At 44.5% G+C, this 20542-nt stretch overlaps 1 protein-coding gene across 1 annotated transcript in view; it reads right to left on the bottom strand.

Moving 5' to 3' along the window:
• Nucleotides 1-20542, bottom strand: part of LOC134676433 (spectrin beta chain, non-erythrocytic 2) — a 184781-nt gene that overhangs the window by 95073 nt on the left and 69166 nt on the right. Inside the window, exons 19-33 of the mRNA XM_063534829.1 lie at nt 19262-19408; nt 18646-18816; nt 17220-17409; nt 15794-15966; nt 14991-15181; nt 13828-14022; nt 10863-11037; nt 9927-10039; nt 9358-9470; nt 8840-8964; nt 7869-8008; nt 6608-6710; nt 1235-1308; nt 707-800; nt 42-196 (exon numbers count right to left, since the gene is read on the bottom strand). Of these exons, the coding sequence (XP_063390899.1) occupies nt 42-196; nt 707-800; nt 1235-1308; nt 6608-6710; nt 7869-8008; nt 8840-8964; nt 9358-9470; nt 9927-10039; nt 10863-11037; nt 13828-14022; nt 14991-15181; nt 15794-15966; nt 17220-17409; nt 18646-18816; nt 19262-19408 (2159 nt within the window). The remainder of the gene's footprint in view (nt 1-41; nt 197-706; nt 801-1234; nt 1309-6607; nt 6711-7868; nt 8009-8839; nt 8965-9357; nt 9471-9926; nt 10040-10862; nt 11038-13827; nt 14023-14990; nt 15182-15793; nt 15967-17219; nt 17410-18645; nt 18817-19261; nt 19409-20542) is intronic.

Below are 20542 nucleotides of genomic sequence, written 5' to 3'. Positions count from 1 at the left end.
TCCGACTGCTGTAAGAGGTTCTCTCTCCGACAGGCACATACCTCCTATGCTGGCTCTGTAGAGCGGCCTGCCGCAGCTTGCCGCCCTTGTCCCTGGAGGCCGCCACGAGAGCCTCCCAGGCGGCGTGCACCGCCTCCAGGCGCTGCGCCACCTCCGCGGCGCGCCCGGGGTCCGACTTTTGCAAAGACTGGCCGATCTGTAACATTTACAAACGTTATTGTGATAATAAATAATAAATAAATATTATAGGCCATTCTTACACAGATTGACTAAGTCCCACAGTAAGCTCAAGAAGGCTTGTGTTGTGGGTACTCAGACAACGATATATATAATATATAAATATGTACTTAAATACATAGAAAACAGCCATGACTCAGGAACAAATATCTGTGTCATCACGCAAATAAATGCCCTTACTGGGATTTGAACCCAGGACCATCGGCTTCACAGGCAGGGTCACTACCCACTACGTCAGACTGGTCGTTTAGATACGTTTCTATGCCTATTGCCATATATTTAACGAAAGATATTGAAAAAAAGGGGGCCGCTACGTACTGTATTGTGGATTTAAGTAGCTTTTGAATACATCAAACTAGTTTTTATGTTGCTGGTTTCGTCCATCGAAATTTAATAAATCACGATTATTTAGCTGTGGCGCTAGTGTGCACGTTGATGGGATCTTAAGTAAAATCTCATAGTTACTTACGCTATCGACATTCCGGAGTTGTTTTTCGTTGGCCTGCAGCTCCGCTTCAAACGCTTCGTGTTTTTGCAGTTTACGCTCCAGATTCGCCAGGTCCCTATTTCAAATAAAACTATATAAAAAAAAATACTTGAGACCGGGTGTCCCTAAGGCTGGCTCATTCCTAGGTCAATGAATAGGCAAAACCATTCAGCGGGGTAATGTAGCCAGCCTCATGGGAACCCTTCCACAGGGCACAGACTTCGGGAACCTTTCATAGGTACCTAGGTTTTTTTTTCTATTGTTATAAATGCAGGGGCAACGCGAGGAAGATGATGATGATTTATATCTATATTTCCGTGTTCTTATAACCCGGCAACCTTCAAATCAAGAGTGAACAGGCACCTTCTGGGCGAGCTCGCTCCATCGTAGGCCACGTCTACGCTTCGGCTAGTCTGTGGCCATGAGTAAGCCCATTCATAATAAAAAAAAATGATTAATAAAAATTTTAATAATATATGTAGTGGTATTTAAAAGGTAAAATATTGTCACCTGTAGCTCTGGTCTTTAGCTGTCCGGGTCTTGTCTTGTATCCAGGCCTGCAGCTCCTCCGTGGATGCCAGAAACTGTCAGGAGAAGAACTAATTAGTAGAAAATTGATAACCTAACTTTTAGGGTAAAAACGGGACCCTATTGCTAAGACTCCACTGTCCGTCTGTCTGTCACCAGGCTGTATCTCATGAACCGTGATAGTGAACTGTCTAGACAGTTTAAAATTTCACAGATGATGCATTTCTGTTGCCGCTATAACAAATACTAAAAACAAAATAAGTTTTGTGGCAAAAAATTCATTTTTGGTACAAGCTTTTATCGCTGACTGTACTTTTCTTACGATAGACAACTAATACTCATCGAGACAATTCTAAAAACTCCTAACACAATTAGGTTACGTTATTTCATCACAGAGTTCCTATGGCCACCTGTCTCCATCATCAGATCAGCTCGATGGTACCATAATAATGCATTGTTATCCGATTCATACATGCATGCAAAAATCGGAAACCGGGAAGTGGATCAAAATTAACTTGCAAGATTTAATTACAGACCGACAGACAGACAACGGGACAGGTGAAACTAAATAAAAGCTTGTAGTAAAATAAACATTTAAGTGGGGCTCCCATACAACAAACGTGATTTTTTGCCGTTTTTCGCGTAATGGTACGGAACCCTTCGTGCGCGAGTGCAACTTGCACTTGGCCGGTTTTATTACAGTATTTTTTCTACTCCCTTACTTTTATTTGTCATTTAAAGGATCGTGCACAACATACCTTTAAAATGGGTCCATATTGGGTTGCATATAAGTTTAAGTCATATCTTTGATGCGCATAACAACTTGTGTCATAATCATCATTGCGCATACAAATGAATAGCCATATTATATTGTGTCATACTTTTTTAGCCATAATGTTTGATGACATAGTCAGCAGTTGTCATATATTTTTTGTGCATATAGATTTTGATTATAATGAATCAAATATCATACCAGCTAAAACCATATTTATCGATACTTATAATGTTTTTACGTATAACGTTTTGTAGCATAATAATTTTCAACCATAATGGTTTACATAAATAATTTAAGAAACTAATTTTAGCCTCTCAACAACTCCTCTAAAAAGCTTTTCCCCTAATCTCCGTCCAAACACTTAATTCGACGGAGCCCCGCTCACGCGGGGCTCCTATTTCTGCGTGGTTTGCCCTTCGGGCATCTAAAGTAACCTAACGAACCTAACCTACCTACTATGATTAGTTACTTTTATAAAACCGTTTCTCCTACTGGACGCTCCTCTCCTTCTTATGGTTCCTCACAACCTTATATAATTATTATTCATGCTTTGTAACATTTATGAAAAACACATTATGACAACTAAATATATGACTTAATTTTGTATGTGTTTACTGAACATGGGCTGAAAGTGCATATTGGGCTCAAACACAAAGATGTGTCCCGAACGACGCTCTCTCCCTACCCCTCCCCCTCAGTTGCGGTGCAACAGCAGCGGCGTGTGCCCACGGACGACAATGGGAGTACCCCGGGTTTTGAGGACCTGGCCACTTTTAGGAAGTCGGTGCGGGTGTTGCGTCACATCCCTAGAGGAGCTCGGAACCTTGCTGCGGGCAAATTGTGCGATGTGATCGATAGATGCATCGACACCAATGGTACGTCAGAGTGGTTCGATTTACTATCCTTTGCCTATTCCGCATTGAAAGCGCCAGAAGCAGCCGATCCGGGCAACTTGACTACAAAAGTGAAGCGTAACATCGCATCAGTGGGGGTCATCGATACTTTGGGCGTCGAAGCCGAGTCGGTGGCTTTGAGGCCCCACTCGGTCCTGAGAACAATCGAGTCGAAAGTTTTCGAGGGCGATCTTAGGGGTGCAGTCAGGGTTCTGATGTCGGACGATACTGTGGCACCGTCGAGCCCTGAAACCCTTGCCAATTTGCAGTTAAAGCACCCTGCCCCATCCCGGCCGTTGCTGTTGCCACCTGAACCAGACAGATCCTGCCCACCTCTCACAGTCAGGCCGGAGGAGGTTGCACAGGCTCTAGGCTCCTTTAACAGTGCTTCGGCAGCGGGCTTGGATGGTGTTCGTCCATCACATCTGAAGGAGCTTACTTCAGGTTCTGCTGGCGATAATGGGCTTCGGTTGCTGGAGTGCCTGACCAGACTATGTAATTTCCTCCTCAGTGGTCAATTAAACCCCTTGGTCTGTCCATATGTATATGGTGCGTCCCTATGTGCGCTGTCGAAAAAGGATGGCGGTTTAAGGCCAATCGCTGTCGGCAGCGTGTTCCGCCGTTTGACTGCCAAGCTTGGTTGTAATGCTGTTAGGGAGGAAATGGCTTCCTATTTGCAACCGTGCCAATTGGGATTTGGTACCAAATTGGGTTGTGAGGCTGCCATTCACGCCGTTCGAGCCTTCGCGCTCGACCCAAATAACGCGGATTGCATCATAATTAAGCTTGATATTAAGAATGCTTTCAACTCTCTGGAACGCGACACACTTCTTACAGAGGTTCGGGAGAAAGCTCCAGCTCTCTACCCTTTCCTGTACCAGTCCTATTCGTCTCCTTCCAAACTCTTCTTTAACGGGTCCCTTATTCCATCCCAGGTCGGTGCTCAGCAGGGGGACCCGCTTGGACCCCTTATCTTCAGCCTGGCCATTCAAAAAGCCATATCTAGATCTCGATCCCATTTGAACGTGTGGTACCTCGACGACGGGACTCTGGGGGGTAGGCCGGAGGAGGTCGAACAGGACCTGCTTGTGCTTCTTCCACTTTTTCGAGAGCTGGGGCTCGAAGTGAACTCCGGTAAATGTGAGTTTTTTCCTTGCAGTGCCAACTCACAGCCTTCTTTCTCTTTGTTTTCTGCCCTACTCCCTGGCCTCAAGGAGTTATCTACCCAGAATTTTAACCTTTTGGGTTCCCCGATGTTCCCCGCAGCTATACCTGAAGCCTTCAAGGTGAGAGAGCAGCTTCTTAAGTCCGCTGGTGAGAGGCTGAAAAAGCTCTCGGCTCATGTGGCACTTACTTTGCTAAGGTCCTGCTTTGCCGTTCCCAAGGTGATGTACTTTCTGCGTACTGTACCTACCTGGCTGCACCCCGGCCATATGGACTCGTTCGACCTGGTGGTGAAGGAGTGTGCTGAGGGTGTGCTGAATGTCTCTCTAAATCCAGACCAGTGGGACTTGGCTTCGTTGCCTATACGGAGTGGCGGAATTGGCATACGGCGCGTGCGGGATGTGTGTCTTCCGGCTTTCCTGGCGTCGGCGGCGGGGGCCGTGGACCTTGTCACTAAGATTTTATCGTTAGATGGTGGCAAGGCAGAAATACCTTTCGCTTCCGATGCGTTGTCGGCCTGGGAGGCTCTCAACCCGGGTGCGTCAGTGCCTGAACAACCGTTCCGTCAGCGCTTGTGGGACGAGGTCGGGATTAAGCGTTTGTTCGACTGCCTTTTAGGCAAAGCTTCTGGTGCGGAAAGAGCCAGACTGAACGCGGCTTCGGCGCCAGAATCTGGGGCTTGGCTGCACGCCCTTCCCTCCCCGAACTTAGGCACCCTGCTCGACGACGACTCGTTGCGGGTGGCCGTTGCTCTTCGTCTGGGCTGCGATGTTTGTCAACCACATCTATGCATCTGCGGGTCCATGGTGGAGAGTAACGGGCACCACGCTTTGAGCTGTTGCCGATGCGCGGGGAGGTTCCCACGCCACCACGCGTTGAACGACATTGTTCGAAGGGCGCTGGTTTCAGCCAATGTCCCGTGTGTGCTGGAGCCGCCGGGCCTCAGTCGGTCAGATGGCAAAAGGCCGGACGGTTTGACTCTGGTGCCGTGGGAGAAAGGAAAGTGCCTTTTGTGGGACGCCACCTGCGTCAGCACATTTGCCGCCACGCACCTTGGCCGCACTGTGAGGTCGGCAGGTGCAGCCGCTGAGCAGGTGGCGTCCCTTAAGAGGGACAAGTACTCGGGGTTAACGAACTACTTGTTCGTTCCCTTGGCTGTGGAGACATCGGGGTGTTGGTGCGCGGAGGCGAAAACCTTTCTCGGGGAGCTGGGGCGTCGCCTGCGGCAGAGGGGTCTCGACCCCCGCTCCGGGTTGTTCCTGGCGCAGAGGTTGTCCATCGCGGTTCAACGCGGTAACGCGGCAAGTGTGATGGGCACCTTTGCGCCGGGGGCGATGCGGGGTGGGTTGTTTGAATAGTTTTTTAGGTTAGTTTAAGTTTAGATTTAGATGTAATTTATAGTTTTAAATTTAGTAGTTTTTAAGTGAAATTAATGTTTATTAAATTTATGTGTTGTGTTTATAATTTAGTATATGTATATCTGTACAAAAATATCCTGATCATTTTGTATGTCTATATTAATACTATGCACTGCAATACTTCGAACGAAAAATACTTATGGATATGAAGCAGATAACTTAAAATTTTATGCGAATTAAATTAATGACTATAAAAATTATGACATAACTCATTTATGTCAAAAACCCAGTTATGCTCAGGAATAATTCTGACTAAAGATTTTTATGACTTACAATTTTATGCATAAAGTGTTATGACAATTAAAAATATGACAAAAGTTGTTATGCGACCAGAGGGAGTCCCCTTTAAAACCCTATCTTATAGTTGTCAAGACAAGTCTTTAGTCTATTCCCAAAAAAGCATTGGTATGCATACACGCAGTATCTTTTTGGCACTTTTACGATACTTCGGGTAATCACCACCTAAAAAATATTGTGTGAAGTACATTGTTGCCAACCTAATTTTAATTGCCATCTTTGACAACGGTTGCATAATAGTACATTATTGTCGAGGCTCGGAAGTAGCTACTTGCAGGCTGAGGATTCGTTTTAAACGGACGACCTTGGGAGTCCGTTTAATTGAATCCGAAGCCAGCAAGTAGCCTTCCAGCCGAGTCATATATAGTGCTTTTCTCAAAAATGGTGCAAGAAATATAAATATCATAGGTATATTTTACAAAAGCAACGTTCTTACGTATATATTTTCACAGAAAAAAGCCTTTGCCGCCTTTTTATTTTTTTTAATAAAAAAATAGAAGTGTATTTTCTGCCGAAAATACGCCAACCTATTTGAGACACCTAAATAGTCGCGGTACTAATCATCTGTTTGGCTGTTTAATGGGCCTGTGCCTTCATTTGATGTGGCCATTTCAAATTTTAAAAAGTTTGGAACTCGACAAATAATGGAATTTGTATGCAACATTGCAGTCCCAAAATCGTGACTGCAATGTTTTTAACTTTTTAATTTTTGACTGACCATAAACTACGCGCTTCGCGACCTATTTTTTAGACGGCAAGTTCGACGTTGCCGTCCATTTTTGAGAAAAATGATAAATGTGGTAGTGACCTGGTGGTGGGCCAGGTTGGCCAGCAGCGCCTTCCGGCGGCGCGCGGCGGCCGCGTGCAGCGCCTCGCGCCGCGCCGCCACGCCCGCCATGCGCGCCGAGATGCTGCAACACACATACAACTGCTTAACCTTCTAAACAATACAAATATTCTTTATTTAAAGTTAGTTGGTAGACAATCCGCACTATCTCTGAGCAACAAATTAAGAGTATATTGCTCAATCATCAAACCAATCTGGACATATGCGATCCAGATATGGTCTTCTGCTAGCAAATCAAACATCCTCTGCCTTCAAAGAGCACAAAATAATATTTTAAGGGTTTTGTGCGCTGCACCTTGGTTCACTCGTAACAGTGAAATCCACGAATACCTAGAAATGCCGACTGTCCTTGAAGAGGCAAGACGCTATAATGATATCTACAAGGATCGCCTGATCATGCATCCAAATCCACTGACCATCCCATTACTTAAACCGGACTATGTCAGGCGACTTAAAAGAGCTGATGTGCTGGATATTTAATGGAGGGTAGGGCAATGGCCCAATCATTCTGGAAACTTCATATATATTTCCCTGATCCAATCTGATTATAGTCTTGCGACTGATTGCAGATAAAAAAAAAAGTTATTTTAACACGACATTACAATTTCACAATATACATTTTTATGTTACAAATTTTTAATTAGGATATCCACAACGCAGGCTTCGCCAGGCACAAATGCAAATCCGCAACATGCTTCGTCGAAAACAAACCAATGATGATATCCGCAACAGGCTTCATTTTTTTTTGTAACATGCCAACCTTCTAAATGACATGATCAAATCAGAAATAACCCCCCTATTCATAAACGTTTACTAAAGTTGACAAGCCGATAATAATCGTTTGTCTCTTTCTATCATACCAATACGTCGGAAAGGGACAAATGATTATTATCAATTTATCAGCTTGTTAACTTTAGGAAACGTTTATGAATAAGGGGGTTATTGTGTAAACTGTGTAGGTACAGTCGCCATCAGATATATCTGAGCGGCCGAGGTGCTCAAAAATATCTGAACACGCACCCTAACGCCCTGACAAAAGCGGCGTGTTCAGATATTTGTGAGCACCTTGGCCGCTGTACACTGAATCTCGAACGTTGCGAAGGTTTCAAAGCGCGAGGGTTAATCAAAATTTGCCCCCGAGTGAAACACAAAGTTTTCCACCACACCAACCCGAAGCAAATATTAAATGTAAAAAATCAAACAAAATCAAATCAATACTCACTGCTGTGCGGCGTGGTGCGGTCTTTGCACGAGCTTATCCGCGCGCTGACGCAGCGCTTGTACCCGCTCGGCCTGCGCGGATAAACGCGCTTCCAGCTCCTCGTGTCGCTTCAGCAAGGCAGACGCTTCGTCTACTGACGCCTGTAAAAACGATTTCAGGTTTAATTCCAAACCTAGAAAGATAGAACAGCTCAAATTTGAAAAAGCAAATTCTAAATCCAAGTTTGACTTTTTACTACTACTTTACATCGCCGCTGCTACACTAACGCTCGCCATAAGCCCCACGAGTGCGAGCGAGAGAGACCGATAAAAATGATTTATGGCCCGCATGCTCAGTTCGTATGGTCTTTACAATATACACACCTCGGACACTGGCGATAAAATGTATGAAACAAACGCGTTCCTACGCACACAGTCTAAGCACGTGTAGGTGAAAGCGTACCATGCTTGTGTGAGTGAGATAAGACGTGCTAGGGTTCCCGCCATTTTGTCGTTAAGTTCGCTGACCTCAATGACTCAAAACTCATTGCGCGAATTAGGAAGAAATAAGAATCGTATTATGCTGTAAGGTAATCTAAGCTCGATTTATACAATAGTTTCCTATTTTAAATCAGTATAACAATATTTTAGTTAGGAAATTCAGGCCACCAAAATATTACGTAAAGTTGAAAACATGATTTTTTGTTCATATAGATATTGTGTTGTTTTCAGTGTGATCTGATAGGTTTTGTAAATATTTGTTTAATATTTGAATATTTTACGTGGCCTCCGCTCTGCGCACCGCGTCGTCGCGTCCTTGCCGGCCGGTAACTGTGAGGTAACCGAGAGCGGGTGGGCGGCACTTTCAACGGGAGGCAGGGAGTGTCCATACTGTACGCTAGTACTCTTTATTATACTGTGCTGTGTGTGTGCTGTTTGTGTGTGTGTGTGTGTGTGTTTTAGAGCGAGACACAGCATGTAACGCGCACTCACTCCGTCCTGGCAGTACTCGAGGTAGGCCTCGTGCGCGCCGCTCGACGCGTCGATCTGGTCGGCCTCGCGGTTGAAGGCCTGCAGCTCCACCAACTCGCGGAGGCGGCCGTCCTTGTCTTCCCAACCTGGTAGAGAGAGAAAGAGTATGTGTAAAAGAGTATAGAGTCTAACAATTTGTTAGTCAGAAAGGCGTGAATTTCAAAGATAAGGTAATTAACATTTATCGCCTACTTTTTAAATCTCTTTCGTTAAATTTAAATAATCACGATTATTTAGCTATGGCGCTAGTGTAGTGCTCTTAGGCCCCCCCCCCCCCACATCTAGCGTCTTTCGAGCGTCGGCGTCTGTCGGCGTCTGGTCAGCGCTATGGAAAATGACGTCACTGCGCAGTTGCGTCGACGTTGCGTCGGCAGCGGCCATAGAGTTGTAGACGCCGACGCTCGAAAGACGCTAGATGTGGGGGGGGGGGGGGGCATAATTTGTAAAAATTAATATATATAAGGGTATTGAGAGTTTACCTTTTTTAACGGCTGCCTGCTCGGCCTCCAGATGGTTGATCTTGTCGGCCACGTCGGCCAGCGACGGGTTGTTGCCCAGCAGCTGGCGACCCAGCCCGATCACCTCCTTGAATCTGAAACGCAAATAATAATGTTACATTTAAAGAATGATGAACCCTCATGGACGTCAGCTGGCACTCCGTTGGTGGGTCGAGGAATGGAGGGTGACAGACAGGGGAGAGGAGACATGTAAAAAAATAAAATAAATGTTGTCATCGCATCTAGGTTCATACATTGTCAGAAGATAGATTAGATGTTATTATAAATAAAAAAACCGTCTGCTGGTTGTATAGCGGTGGAAAGACCGTCAGCTACTTTCATAATAGAATCTAAACTATCATCTGGCAAAGTATCAATCGGGAGACGATGACTTTTTTTTTATACATGTTCATGTGATGAACTGACGGTCTTTCCACCGCGATACAACCGGCTGACTAATTTTTAATTCTTGATAGCATCTAAACTATGACTGACGATATTTGCTCCTGGCCCTAGATATATACGTCAATGATTTGAGTACGAGTACTCACTCGTCGTCATGGGCCTTGATGTCGTCTTCTAGCTCGCGATGCTCCTTGAGGAGGTGCTCCGCCGTCGCCACGTCTTTGGCCGTCGCCTCTTGCGACAGCTGCTCGTGCACCTTCTATAACATACAACACACACAGAGTTATACTCTGTATCTTTAGGTACTTAAAAAAACCGGGCAAGTGCGAGTCGGACTCGCGCACGAAGGGTTCCGTACCATAATGCAAAAAAAAAAAAAGCAAAAAGAAAACGGTCACCCATCCAAGTACTGACCACTCCCGACGTTGCTTAACTTTGGTCAAAAATCACGTTTGCTGTATAGGAGCCCCATTTAAATCTTTATTTTATTCTGTTTTTAGTATTTGTTGTTATAGCGGCAACAGAAATACATCATCTGTGAAAATTTCAACTGTCTAGCTATCACGGTTCGTGAGATACAGCCTGGTGACAGACGGACGGACGGACGGACGGACAGCGAAGTCTTAGTAATAGGGTCCCGTTTTACCCTTTGGGTACGGAACCCTAATAAGGAAAACTCAGAGGAAGATTTCTTAGGACATACGCTGAAATTTCACTTACATTTTACAGAATAATGAATTATCTATCTATCTAAATGTATTATAATTAATAGCTTTGTATATCCACTAAAAATGCTTTCAACTTTAATAGATATACTAACAGCTCTCCTCGCCTACCATGGGTACGTAGCATCAATTCTCAGATATGGCCTTGTATTGTGGAGTAACTCTTGTGAGGTTGATAGGCTAACATCAGCCAATAAAAGTGCTTAAGGGCAATAAGTAATGTACCACCACTTACAACATGTAAACTATATAGTGGTAGAGTATACTAAATATAAAACCAGTTAAAAGACTGTTCGATATCCATAGTTTTGATACAGGAAACAAACATATTAAAATAATGATCGGTGTGTTTATTACCTGTATCCAGTCGTCTAACATGGCTGCGCTGCGGCAGAAGATCTGGTGCCCGACGGCGCTCTCGAGGCGCGCGCGCCGCTCGGCGGCCGCGCAGCGGCACCGCTCCCACACGCCGTGGATCTCGCGCTGTCTCGCTTCCACGTTCGCGCGCTCGCTGGGGTACTGCGACTTCACGCTGGGGGGAAAACGGAGGCGTCAGAATGCATCTAAGAGCTGTTTACTAGAGATTCCCCGAATAGTGAATTTGGCCGAATACCGAATATTCGGCTCCACTCTCGGCCGGATACCGAATATTCGGCGACCGAATATTCGGCATGACCTGCGAACATTTTGAGTCACAATAATTATGAAAACTGTTCGCCAACAAAGCACAACGTTTGCTAAGATATATTTTTATGTTGAACAGAATTAATGAATGTAGTTAGAGTTAAACAAATCAGACCAGATGACAAAAATACAATATTTTGTAATCAACAAACGCTCAAAAACGTGCCTTTGTATTTAATTACTTTCCAAGAATACATTTTAAATATGCAATACCTAGTTTTTGGTTATTTTTTGTGTGATTTTTCTTTTTAGGTAGGTGCAACAGATATTCGGTATTCGGCCGAATAGTAGGCAACAAACGGCCGAATACCGACAATTCGGCAAATTGGCCGAATAGGCCGAATACCGAATAGTTGCCGAATATTCGTGGCATATCTACTGTTTACCACTTAGGGTCATTATAGATTTTTTTTGTGTGATTTGTATCTGTATTTTGTATGTAATTCGACATTAAGAGACCATATACATCTCTTAGTAATTGTAATACGTTAGATTGAATTGTTAGTTTTATTTTATAAAATTGTTGATGTTATTATTTTTGCTTTTATGTAAATTCAATGTTGACGTGTAAAAGTGCCCTTGTGGCTTATTTGCTGAATAAATGTTGATGTTTGATGTTTGCACCATCTCTCTAATCCGGGGTTAAGCGTTTAAACCGTTAACTTAGTGTCAAATTGTACTGGTAACCATGGTAACTTCAGGTTTAACCCGGGGTTAGTGGAATGGTGCAAGTGACGCTAAGTTTGCGCAGACTTGGCGGCAACATTTTAATATTCGCACCGTATTTTCATTTATATATTTTGATGCTTTGCCGCTTGCTTATAAGTCTTTGCAAACTTGGCTTAGGGTGGTATTCCAACCGTCCCATTTCTTTGTACGATTATGTCAATGATTAAAATTGAAATAGTTATTTACGATACAAGTGCGGAAAAGACTAAATTCGAAACGGGTGGCGATAAATTCCTCTCTTTGGTCGCGTTTTAAATCGACACGAGTTGCGAATTGCTTGTATTGTATTGTAGTACGGGCAATTTTCCGCAACTCGAAGTCCTGCGCCTATTTTGCGTGATGAGGGGTGGGCTAGTCCTGCCAGCCCAGCTCCTCGAGGAATCCCACCAAACCTCTCGTGTTGAGTAGGACCTCGGGGAGGTCTCTCGGAGATCCGAGATGTTTTGCCCTGTATTACTTATTCGCACGTGTATCGTACAACGTTTTACAGTACATATGGCCCTTTAATTTAAACTTTTGACATACGCACGGAAAGTGCTGTTTCCCGCACTAGTGCGGGAAAGTAGGACCATATGTACTGTAAATTAGATTTAAACAAAGATAATCAAAATAACGCAAAATGGTAAATGTTTTTAAATCGGCGCATTCTTCGTTAGAAAATACAACACTACGGGCCACTTGCACCATCCCACTAACCCGGGGTTAAGCCGTTAAACCGTTAACCCGGTGTCAAATTGTACTGATAACCATGGTAACTCCAGGTGCAACCAGTTAACCCGGGTTTAGTGGAATGGTGCGAGTGGCACTATGTAAGTTTATATGCCTAGCGGGTACTCTATTTATATGGACAAAGTACCTGTGTCTTCGCAACCACGAGAGCAGGCTGGGCGAAAAGAAACACCATTACATCTCACTTATAATGTTTTAGTTTCTTAAGTTTTGTACGTATACGTTAAATGTATCCTTTGTGAGGTAAATAGTACATTATGCAACGTGTGTGGTAACTGAAATATTGTACGATAATAGTCTATATACAGGGTGCTTCCTGTAACAGGAGCAATAAATTAAAGGCTGTACTCCTCAAACTGACCACATTTGTTCAGCAACTTTTAAAAATTATGAATCCTTGTAGGCTTCCTCTTTTTCATACAAAATAAATATTGCCTTCAATGTACGCTGACATCAGTGTGTTTGACGTTACTTGTCACGCTTTTAACATAACTAAATTTGCAATACATTGCGTCTTAGAATAAACTTTAAAGTGTAATAAAAATCAAAACGTGAGTTATTTTCAAAAGTTGCTGAAAAAATGTTGGTCAGTTTGAGGAGTACAGCCTACAGTTTAATTTATTGCTCCTGTTGCAGAAAACATACTGTATATTCACGACAGCCGCAGGCTGCAGTGAATTAAAGACTCGAGTAACAATATTTTTACCTTCGGAGTTACACACAATGTTTTTTATTACACTTGCGAAGAAAAAAACTAAATTTTAAGCGAAATAATTCCTAAATACGGTGACATTTCAAACATCCGCCATATTGTCTTGTTTAGGCAGGTTAGGATTCGAAGGCACAGACCCACCCGGATTCAGCCATAACCGAAAATTGTGTAAAAATAATTTAAACGCTCCGGCTCGGGCCCGGCCCGGTCTAGCGTGAGTCATACTTAAACCGTCATCCTTCCTGCTTCGACCGGACCGGGTGGGCGTTACAGAACTAAATATTTTGTATGAAACACTCACTCGTCGGCGAGCAAGCTGACAGTATGCACTTTCTCCCTCAGCGACTCTAGTTCTCTCTCGAGCTGCGCGTGGCGCCGCTGCAGCCCCGCACCGTGCAGGTCGGCGGCCGGGGCTCCGCCGGCGGCCAGCTGCTCCACGTTTATAATTATATTGTATGGAACACTTACTCGTCGGCGAGCAAGCTGACAGTATGCACTTTCTCCCTCAGCGGCTCTAGTTCCCTCTCCAGCTGCGCGTGGCGCCGCTGTAGGGCTTGGACGGTGCGCAGGTCGGCGGCCGGGGCTCCGCCGGCGGCCAGCTGCTGCTCCTTCTCGCCCATCCAGTCCAGAGCCTCGTCGCAGGTGCGGCTGAACAGCTCCACGCTGGAAGATAAGACGAAACAGGAACTGAGTTTTAAATAGTTTAGGTAAATATACCCGGCTCGCTAACGGAAGCGGCTCCTAAAACTAGTGCGATAAGGACAAGGCGAAAAATCCCGCGTAAAAATCACAAAAATCGAGGTTTCGTACTCGAATGTTTCCTCCTCCAAAACTTAACCAATCCTAACCACACTTGGAAATCTAAATGATTATGAAATCATCTGTATCGGACCGTTTTGCTTTTTTGGTTAATTGATATCTGTTTTGAATACTCCGCTTCTCATTGCGGCATAGTCAATTAGGCCATTTTGGCCATTTTAGAAGGGCTCTAGCGCCTTAAAAAACATAATATCAAAAAAAGCAAAACGGTCCGACACAGACATTGACAATATTGATCAGTGTTGAAAAAATCATTGCTCTAGCATCAAAACCTACGGAGGAAACAGTCGAGTACGTTTGTATGGAGAAATGACCACTCCTGTTGGCTCTTAATGAATGAATGAAAAGTTTTATTTCAGGTAACTAGTAACCCATTAATACACTGTAAGGCCCACTTGCACTATTCCACTAACCTGGGATTAACCGGTTAAACCTGGAATTACCATGGTTACCAGTACAATTTGACACTGGGTTGACGGTTTAAGCGCTTAACCCCGGGTTAGTGGGACGGTGCAAGTGGGCCTAAGAGTAATTAACTAACTACTCATCATCTTCCTCGCGCTATCCCGGCATTTTGCCACAGCTCATGGGAGCCTGGGGTCCGCTTGACAACTAATACTAAGAATTGGCGTAGGCACTAGTTTTTACGAAAGCGACTGCCATCTGACCTTCCAACCCAGAGGGGAAACCACGCCTTATTGGGATTATCCCGGTTTCCTCACGTTGTTTTCCTTCAGCGACTGGTAAATATCAAGTTATATTTTGTACATGAGTTCCGAAAAACTCATTGGTACTTTTGGTTTTTTTTTTACCTGGACGCGCCTTCTAGACTCTTCTCCTTCTGCTGTTTAAGTCTGAGCAGTCTATCCCACTGCTGCCGTAACTGCTGTCTCCTGGCAGTGGCCTTGCCGGCCTGCCCGTGCGCCGTCGCCACCAGCTCTTCAGCGGCAGCCTCGATCTGCTCCAAGCGTTTGGAGGCGGCCGAGAGGTCCGTCACGAATTTCTGGAATAGCAGTTAAAACAGATATTCTAACGTTTATTATCCTAGTTTTTATAGTTTTCCCTTTATGTGGCCATTAAACCCTAACTCTGTACCAAATTTCAGCTCTCTGAGTTTATGGGAAGTACTAGTTTAAAGTCGTTTTAGTTCTGATGATCATGAGTGAGTGAGTGAGCGAGTGTCATAAATGCGAAACTTTGCTTTCGCTTAACTTCGGAACTAAATGACCCACAGACTTGAAATTTTGGATTTTAAGTATGTGACTGGATGACGAAAATTTCTGCGTTCTGGTCTTATCCAGAGGTTCTCAAATAGGGGCCTGAAAATGCGGCGAAATGGTTCCAGTAAAGGATGGTACGGCAGTGTTTGCTTCGCACTCGACTTGGCGGGGGCATTGCCGTGCCCCCCGATAGGCAAAATAATGTTAGGGATGAATGTTGATGGACGGAGAGCGGATGGTAGACCCAATATGAGAAAGAAAGGAGTGAGTGCTGAGACGACGAAAGACAGAGGAGAATGGAAGAGAAAAACATGTTGTGCTGACCCCACATAACATGGGATAAGGGCAGGGAAAAGAAGGAGACTCCATGGTCTGTATGGTCGTAGTGTACCCACCTCGTACTTCCTCTTGGCGGTGTCCACGCTCTCCTCCCCATCATCAGCTCGCAGCATCTTCTCCTTGTCCTTCATCCACTTGTCGAAGTCGTCACACTCCGCGAAGAAGCTGTACAGCTTGATCGCGTCCTCGAGTTGGGCGCGACGCGCCGCTGAGAGGGTCAGCAGCTCGTCTGCGAGATTAATAAATAAATTAAAAAAAAGCCTTTATTTCTAGTCATTGGCGAGAAATGTAAGAAGGTACATCAACTAAATCTTATCTTGTTATTTTTATTATTACATTGCATTGTTTCTATGTAAAAATTATAATTAGGTATGTCATGATCAGACATAGAAGTTTTTGTGGCATAATCGAGTGTTTGAGAAAATGAAACATCGATAAATCTGCTATCGATAAGTCTGTGACAGATTAATAATTAAAAGATGTAACTTCTACTTGCTGTAAATAACCTACAAATTTTAAGAATGCAAATCAATTACAAACTGGCACATATATAATTTCTTTTTTACTATATTTAGTGTACTAGAAAATAAAACAAAAACTCTAGTATACAACGCCCAAAGGACAGAAAACAATTAAAATATCAAAGAAGATATCGAACCTGTCGTGTACTTCGCGATAGCTATGTTATTATACAGTGTTAAAATCGATGATAAAGTTACATCGATAAGAGAAATGTCGATAGTTAATTTTGTCAATCACTTTATTTTGCCACAATAACTTCTATGTCTGGTCATGATCATAATCATTTATTCGATGCAATCCATGGTGTTTATACAGGTGTTTAAGCTTACATTTTAATTAGGTATTTACACTGATATAGTTAAGGATGACTCACGTTAGACCGGGCCGTGTCCGATCCGGTGCTTCCGGCGCATCGTTTTCTATGGAAAGCATCACGTGATCGCTGTCATGTCATAGAAAAGTAAGCGCCGGAAGCTCCGGCCTGGACACGGCCCGGTCTAGCGTGAGTCATCCTTTAGACGGATTAGAACCCCTGATCGGGTGAAGGCCTCCGGCGGGAGGAGAGATTAATAATGAATAGTTAATTACAATACAAGTGCCAGGTCAAGAGCACCCTAAACCGGCGAGTGTGTGTGTGGAATGTTATGAATGTGAAGGAAGCGAAAGAGGTATGTCAGGATCATAGCAAGTGGAAATCCGTGGTCTCTGGCTACCCGTCCGGGTAATAGGCGAGATTATATGTATGTATGTATGTACAAGTGCGGAAAAGAGGAAATTCGAACCGGACCGAAGGGAGTGTTTTAAATCGACACGAGTTGCGAATTACCTATTCGCATTCGTGTCAGTCTGAATCTTACGGTCACGTGACCTGTCGCGAGTTTAACATTTTTTCCCCGTCACAAAAAGTGCACAGCGCCGCGAAAGAAGTTTTTACTTCAAAAAACGAAGTATAGTGCGTACCATAGTCCCGCTTGATGTCGGCGATCCTCGCGCTGACGGCGGGCGGCTGCTGGTGCGGCGCGCGCGGCGCGAGGCGCGGCGCGCGGCGGGCGGCGGTGCGCGCGCGTCTGACGGGTACGACCTGCTTCACTAGTACTGTCTTCTTCACGCGCTGCACTGTGCGCACCTTCTCCGGCCTGCGCACTTGGACCTGGCGGGGACACTTGATTATTAGTATTTTATATGTCGGCGGCCGATCGTAAGATCAGGCATATCGCGAAATTCCTAGGCATATCGTGAAACGTGAAAATCTTTGACTCGTTCCCTGAGTCGACGGAGCCCCGCTACGCGGGGCTCCTATTTCTGGGCAGTTTGCCCTTCGGACATCTGAAGCAACCTAACGAACCTATCTTACCTATATATTGGTTTAATGTGACTATCCTCAAAACAATACACAGGAACATTACGATCGGCCGCCGACATATACATCATCATCTGAAGCATTCAGCCGCGGATAGGCCTGGTCAACCAAGTCTCTCAAGTCCGATCTGTTTGCGGCCTTTCTTCTCCAAATCTTCACTCCTAAGGTCCTGATGTCCTGGTATACGCCGTCCGAGCGCAGATAGCTTGGGCTTGCCTTTACCTCTGCAGCCCTCTAGAAGTCGGCCTCCTAGAAGGCGCTTGGGTATTTTATACAATCGTGATATAATACGAGTATAGAGCTTTTCAGTCGAGGCAACAAAGCTTGCTGAGGTGCCTAAGTGTAGTACGAGATTGAAAAACTTGATTGTATCGCTATTGTGTACAATAGTTTTTCTACGAGTCAACAAAAATAATACTTTAAACTAGTAGAATCATATAGGTATTAAGGTACTTTCCCTCTAGGGCCCATTATTTTTTTCCACTATAGTATAATAATTTACCGGTACAACTCTCGGCTCGATCTCTATAACATAGTTGGCTGGCACAAAGCCATCGGAGCGGTCAGCCTTCCTCACCGACCACCAGTCCGGGTTGGTCTAGTTGATCAGATTGACTCAGCTAAGACACTCACCGGTACAACTCTGGGTTCGATCTCTCTAACATAGTTGGCGGGCACGAAGCCATCGGAGCGGTCAGCCTTCCTCACCGACCACCAGTCCGGGTTGGTCTTGTTGATCAGATTGATTTAGCTAAGACACTCACCGGTACAACTCTCGGTTCAATCTCTCTAACATAGTTGGCGGGCACGAAGCCATCGGAGCGGTCAGCCTTCCTCACCGACTACCAGTCCGGGTTGGTCTTGTGGATCAGATGGACTTAGCTAAGACACTCACCGGTACAACTCTGGGTTCGATCTCTCTAACATAGTTGGCGGGCACGAAGCCATCGGAGCGGTCAGCCTTCCTCACCGACTACCAGTCCGGGTTGGTCTTGTGGATCAGATGGACTTAGCTAAGACACTCACCGGTACAACTCTGGGTTCGATCTCTCTAACATAGTTGGCTGGCACGAAGCCATCGGAGCGGTCAGCCTTCCTCACCGACCACCAGTCCGGGTTGGTTTTGTTAATCAGGAACATCACTTCGCCCTTCGCCATCGATATGCCTTGCCCGGTGAACGCGTACAACGCTTTCACCTGCGAATAAAATAAACATCGTAAATTATCACTGCAAGAATATAATAGAAATAAGAAGAATTACAAATGTTGGTAAAAAAATTAAGTCTTTATTATATTATTTTTATCTTAAACAAAAATTTAAAACTTTGACATATCAATAACATTTCGATTATCAATCCGAGATCGTCCGAGATAGTACTAGCAAATGCATAAACACATACTAAACACTAATCAATATGTAAACAAGCTCTAAGGCAAGTGTACACGTTCATAGGGGCCTCATTACATAGAAAAAAAATAATGTGATAACTCCGAACTCCGAAATTGAGGTATTTAGAGGTGGAGGTCTAGCTCTCACGGTTCATGATACAGCCTGGTGACAGACAGACGGAGAGCGGAGTCTTAGTAATAGGGTCCCGTTTTTACCCTACGGGTACGGAACCCTAAAAAACAGCGTGTATACCTGTGGGACGGAGCGCTCCTCGGTGACGGTGCGGTGTTCTAGCCGCTCCACCTCCTCCTCCTCCCATACTTCAGTAGGCACGAGGCGGGACTCGTTAACCCATTCCTCTTCCTCAAGGGCCGGGGCTGCCTCTACCTCTGTTGGGAGCTGTTGAAGAAATAAATATCGTTTAGTACGGGATAGCGCATATTTCTTAAATATACCGGATTTTTATTTGTTTAAATTGTAGAAGGTAGAGAAGCAATAGAGAGTACTCTCTCCAGGTGGGAGTTATGCCTGGGGACCGAAGTCCACTGAGAGTTGGTCGAAAGTTATATATATAGCAACTGACATTTAAAACTCCGTGAGCGCGTTGTAGGTCTCTTACTAAGGGGTCATCCATTAATTACGTCACACGAATTTCTAGGTTTCATCAGTGTCTATTCGGTATTCGTGCGATTTAGACGTGTACTTAGCGATAACATTGAGCGCAGGTAGCCGAGCTCGGGTTGTTTACGCAAATCGTGAGAAATAGATAACGCGGTTAGCTCATTAGTGAATTAGCCGGCACATCGGGCTAAAATGAACCTTGTGGATAATGAGTGAAACGTCTAATTTTGATGGTGACGGGGAGGGCAGTGATGTAAATATGCAATACGAGTTAAACGTTGACCACACACAATTTTTGAGCGTAGCAGGTGAGAATAATATGAACTTAGCCAGTGATAATAATAACATTAACACAAATAGTAACAATATGCAGCGCGATGAACAATCAAGATTACCCAAGAGAATTCGTGATGATGATGACGAGAATGAACAATGGCATGAGGTGGAAAGGAGACGCAAAAAATTAAATACGAGAACCTTGAACTTAGACCCTCCGTCGCAACGCGCAGCTACACCTAACCAAGTGGCAACTTCATGCAAAAATGCATTCCCGAAACAGTTTGCTTTGGCCAAGTTATTGAAGCAACACGGAATCTCGGGTATATTAAAAGTCAAATATGTCAATCCATACAAACTTTTGATAAATTTTGAGAATGATGAAAGCGCCATGAATTTCATCAATAACACGGAATTGACAAAATTGGAATGGAAAAGACAAAATACAGCAGAAGTTGGATTATCGTTTGGTATTATAAGTGACATCGAGACAGACCTTTCTGAAGAAGATCTACTAAAGGATATTGAGAGCGAAGAAGACATAGCCTCTATCAAGCGTCTTAACCGACTAAGCCCTGATGGTTGGACAGCGAGCGAGAGCGTCAGGATTGGGTTCAAGGGGTCGAGGCTCCCGCC

This window comes from Cydia fagiglandana, chromosome 24, assembly GCF_963556715.1.
Source record: "Cydia fagiglandana chromosome 24, ilCydFagi1.1, whole genome shotgun sequence".
In the NCBI taxonomy this organism is placed as follows: domain Eukaryota; kingdom Metazoa; phylum Arthropoda; class Insecta; order Lepidoptera; family Tortricidae; genus Cydia; species Cydia fagiglandana.
The sequence above is the reverse complement of the archived record's forward strand: the minus strand, read 5'-3'. Positions and strand labels throughout refer to the sequence as shown.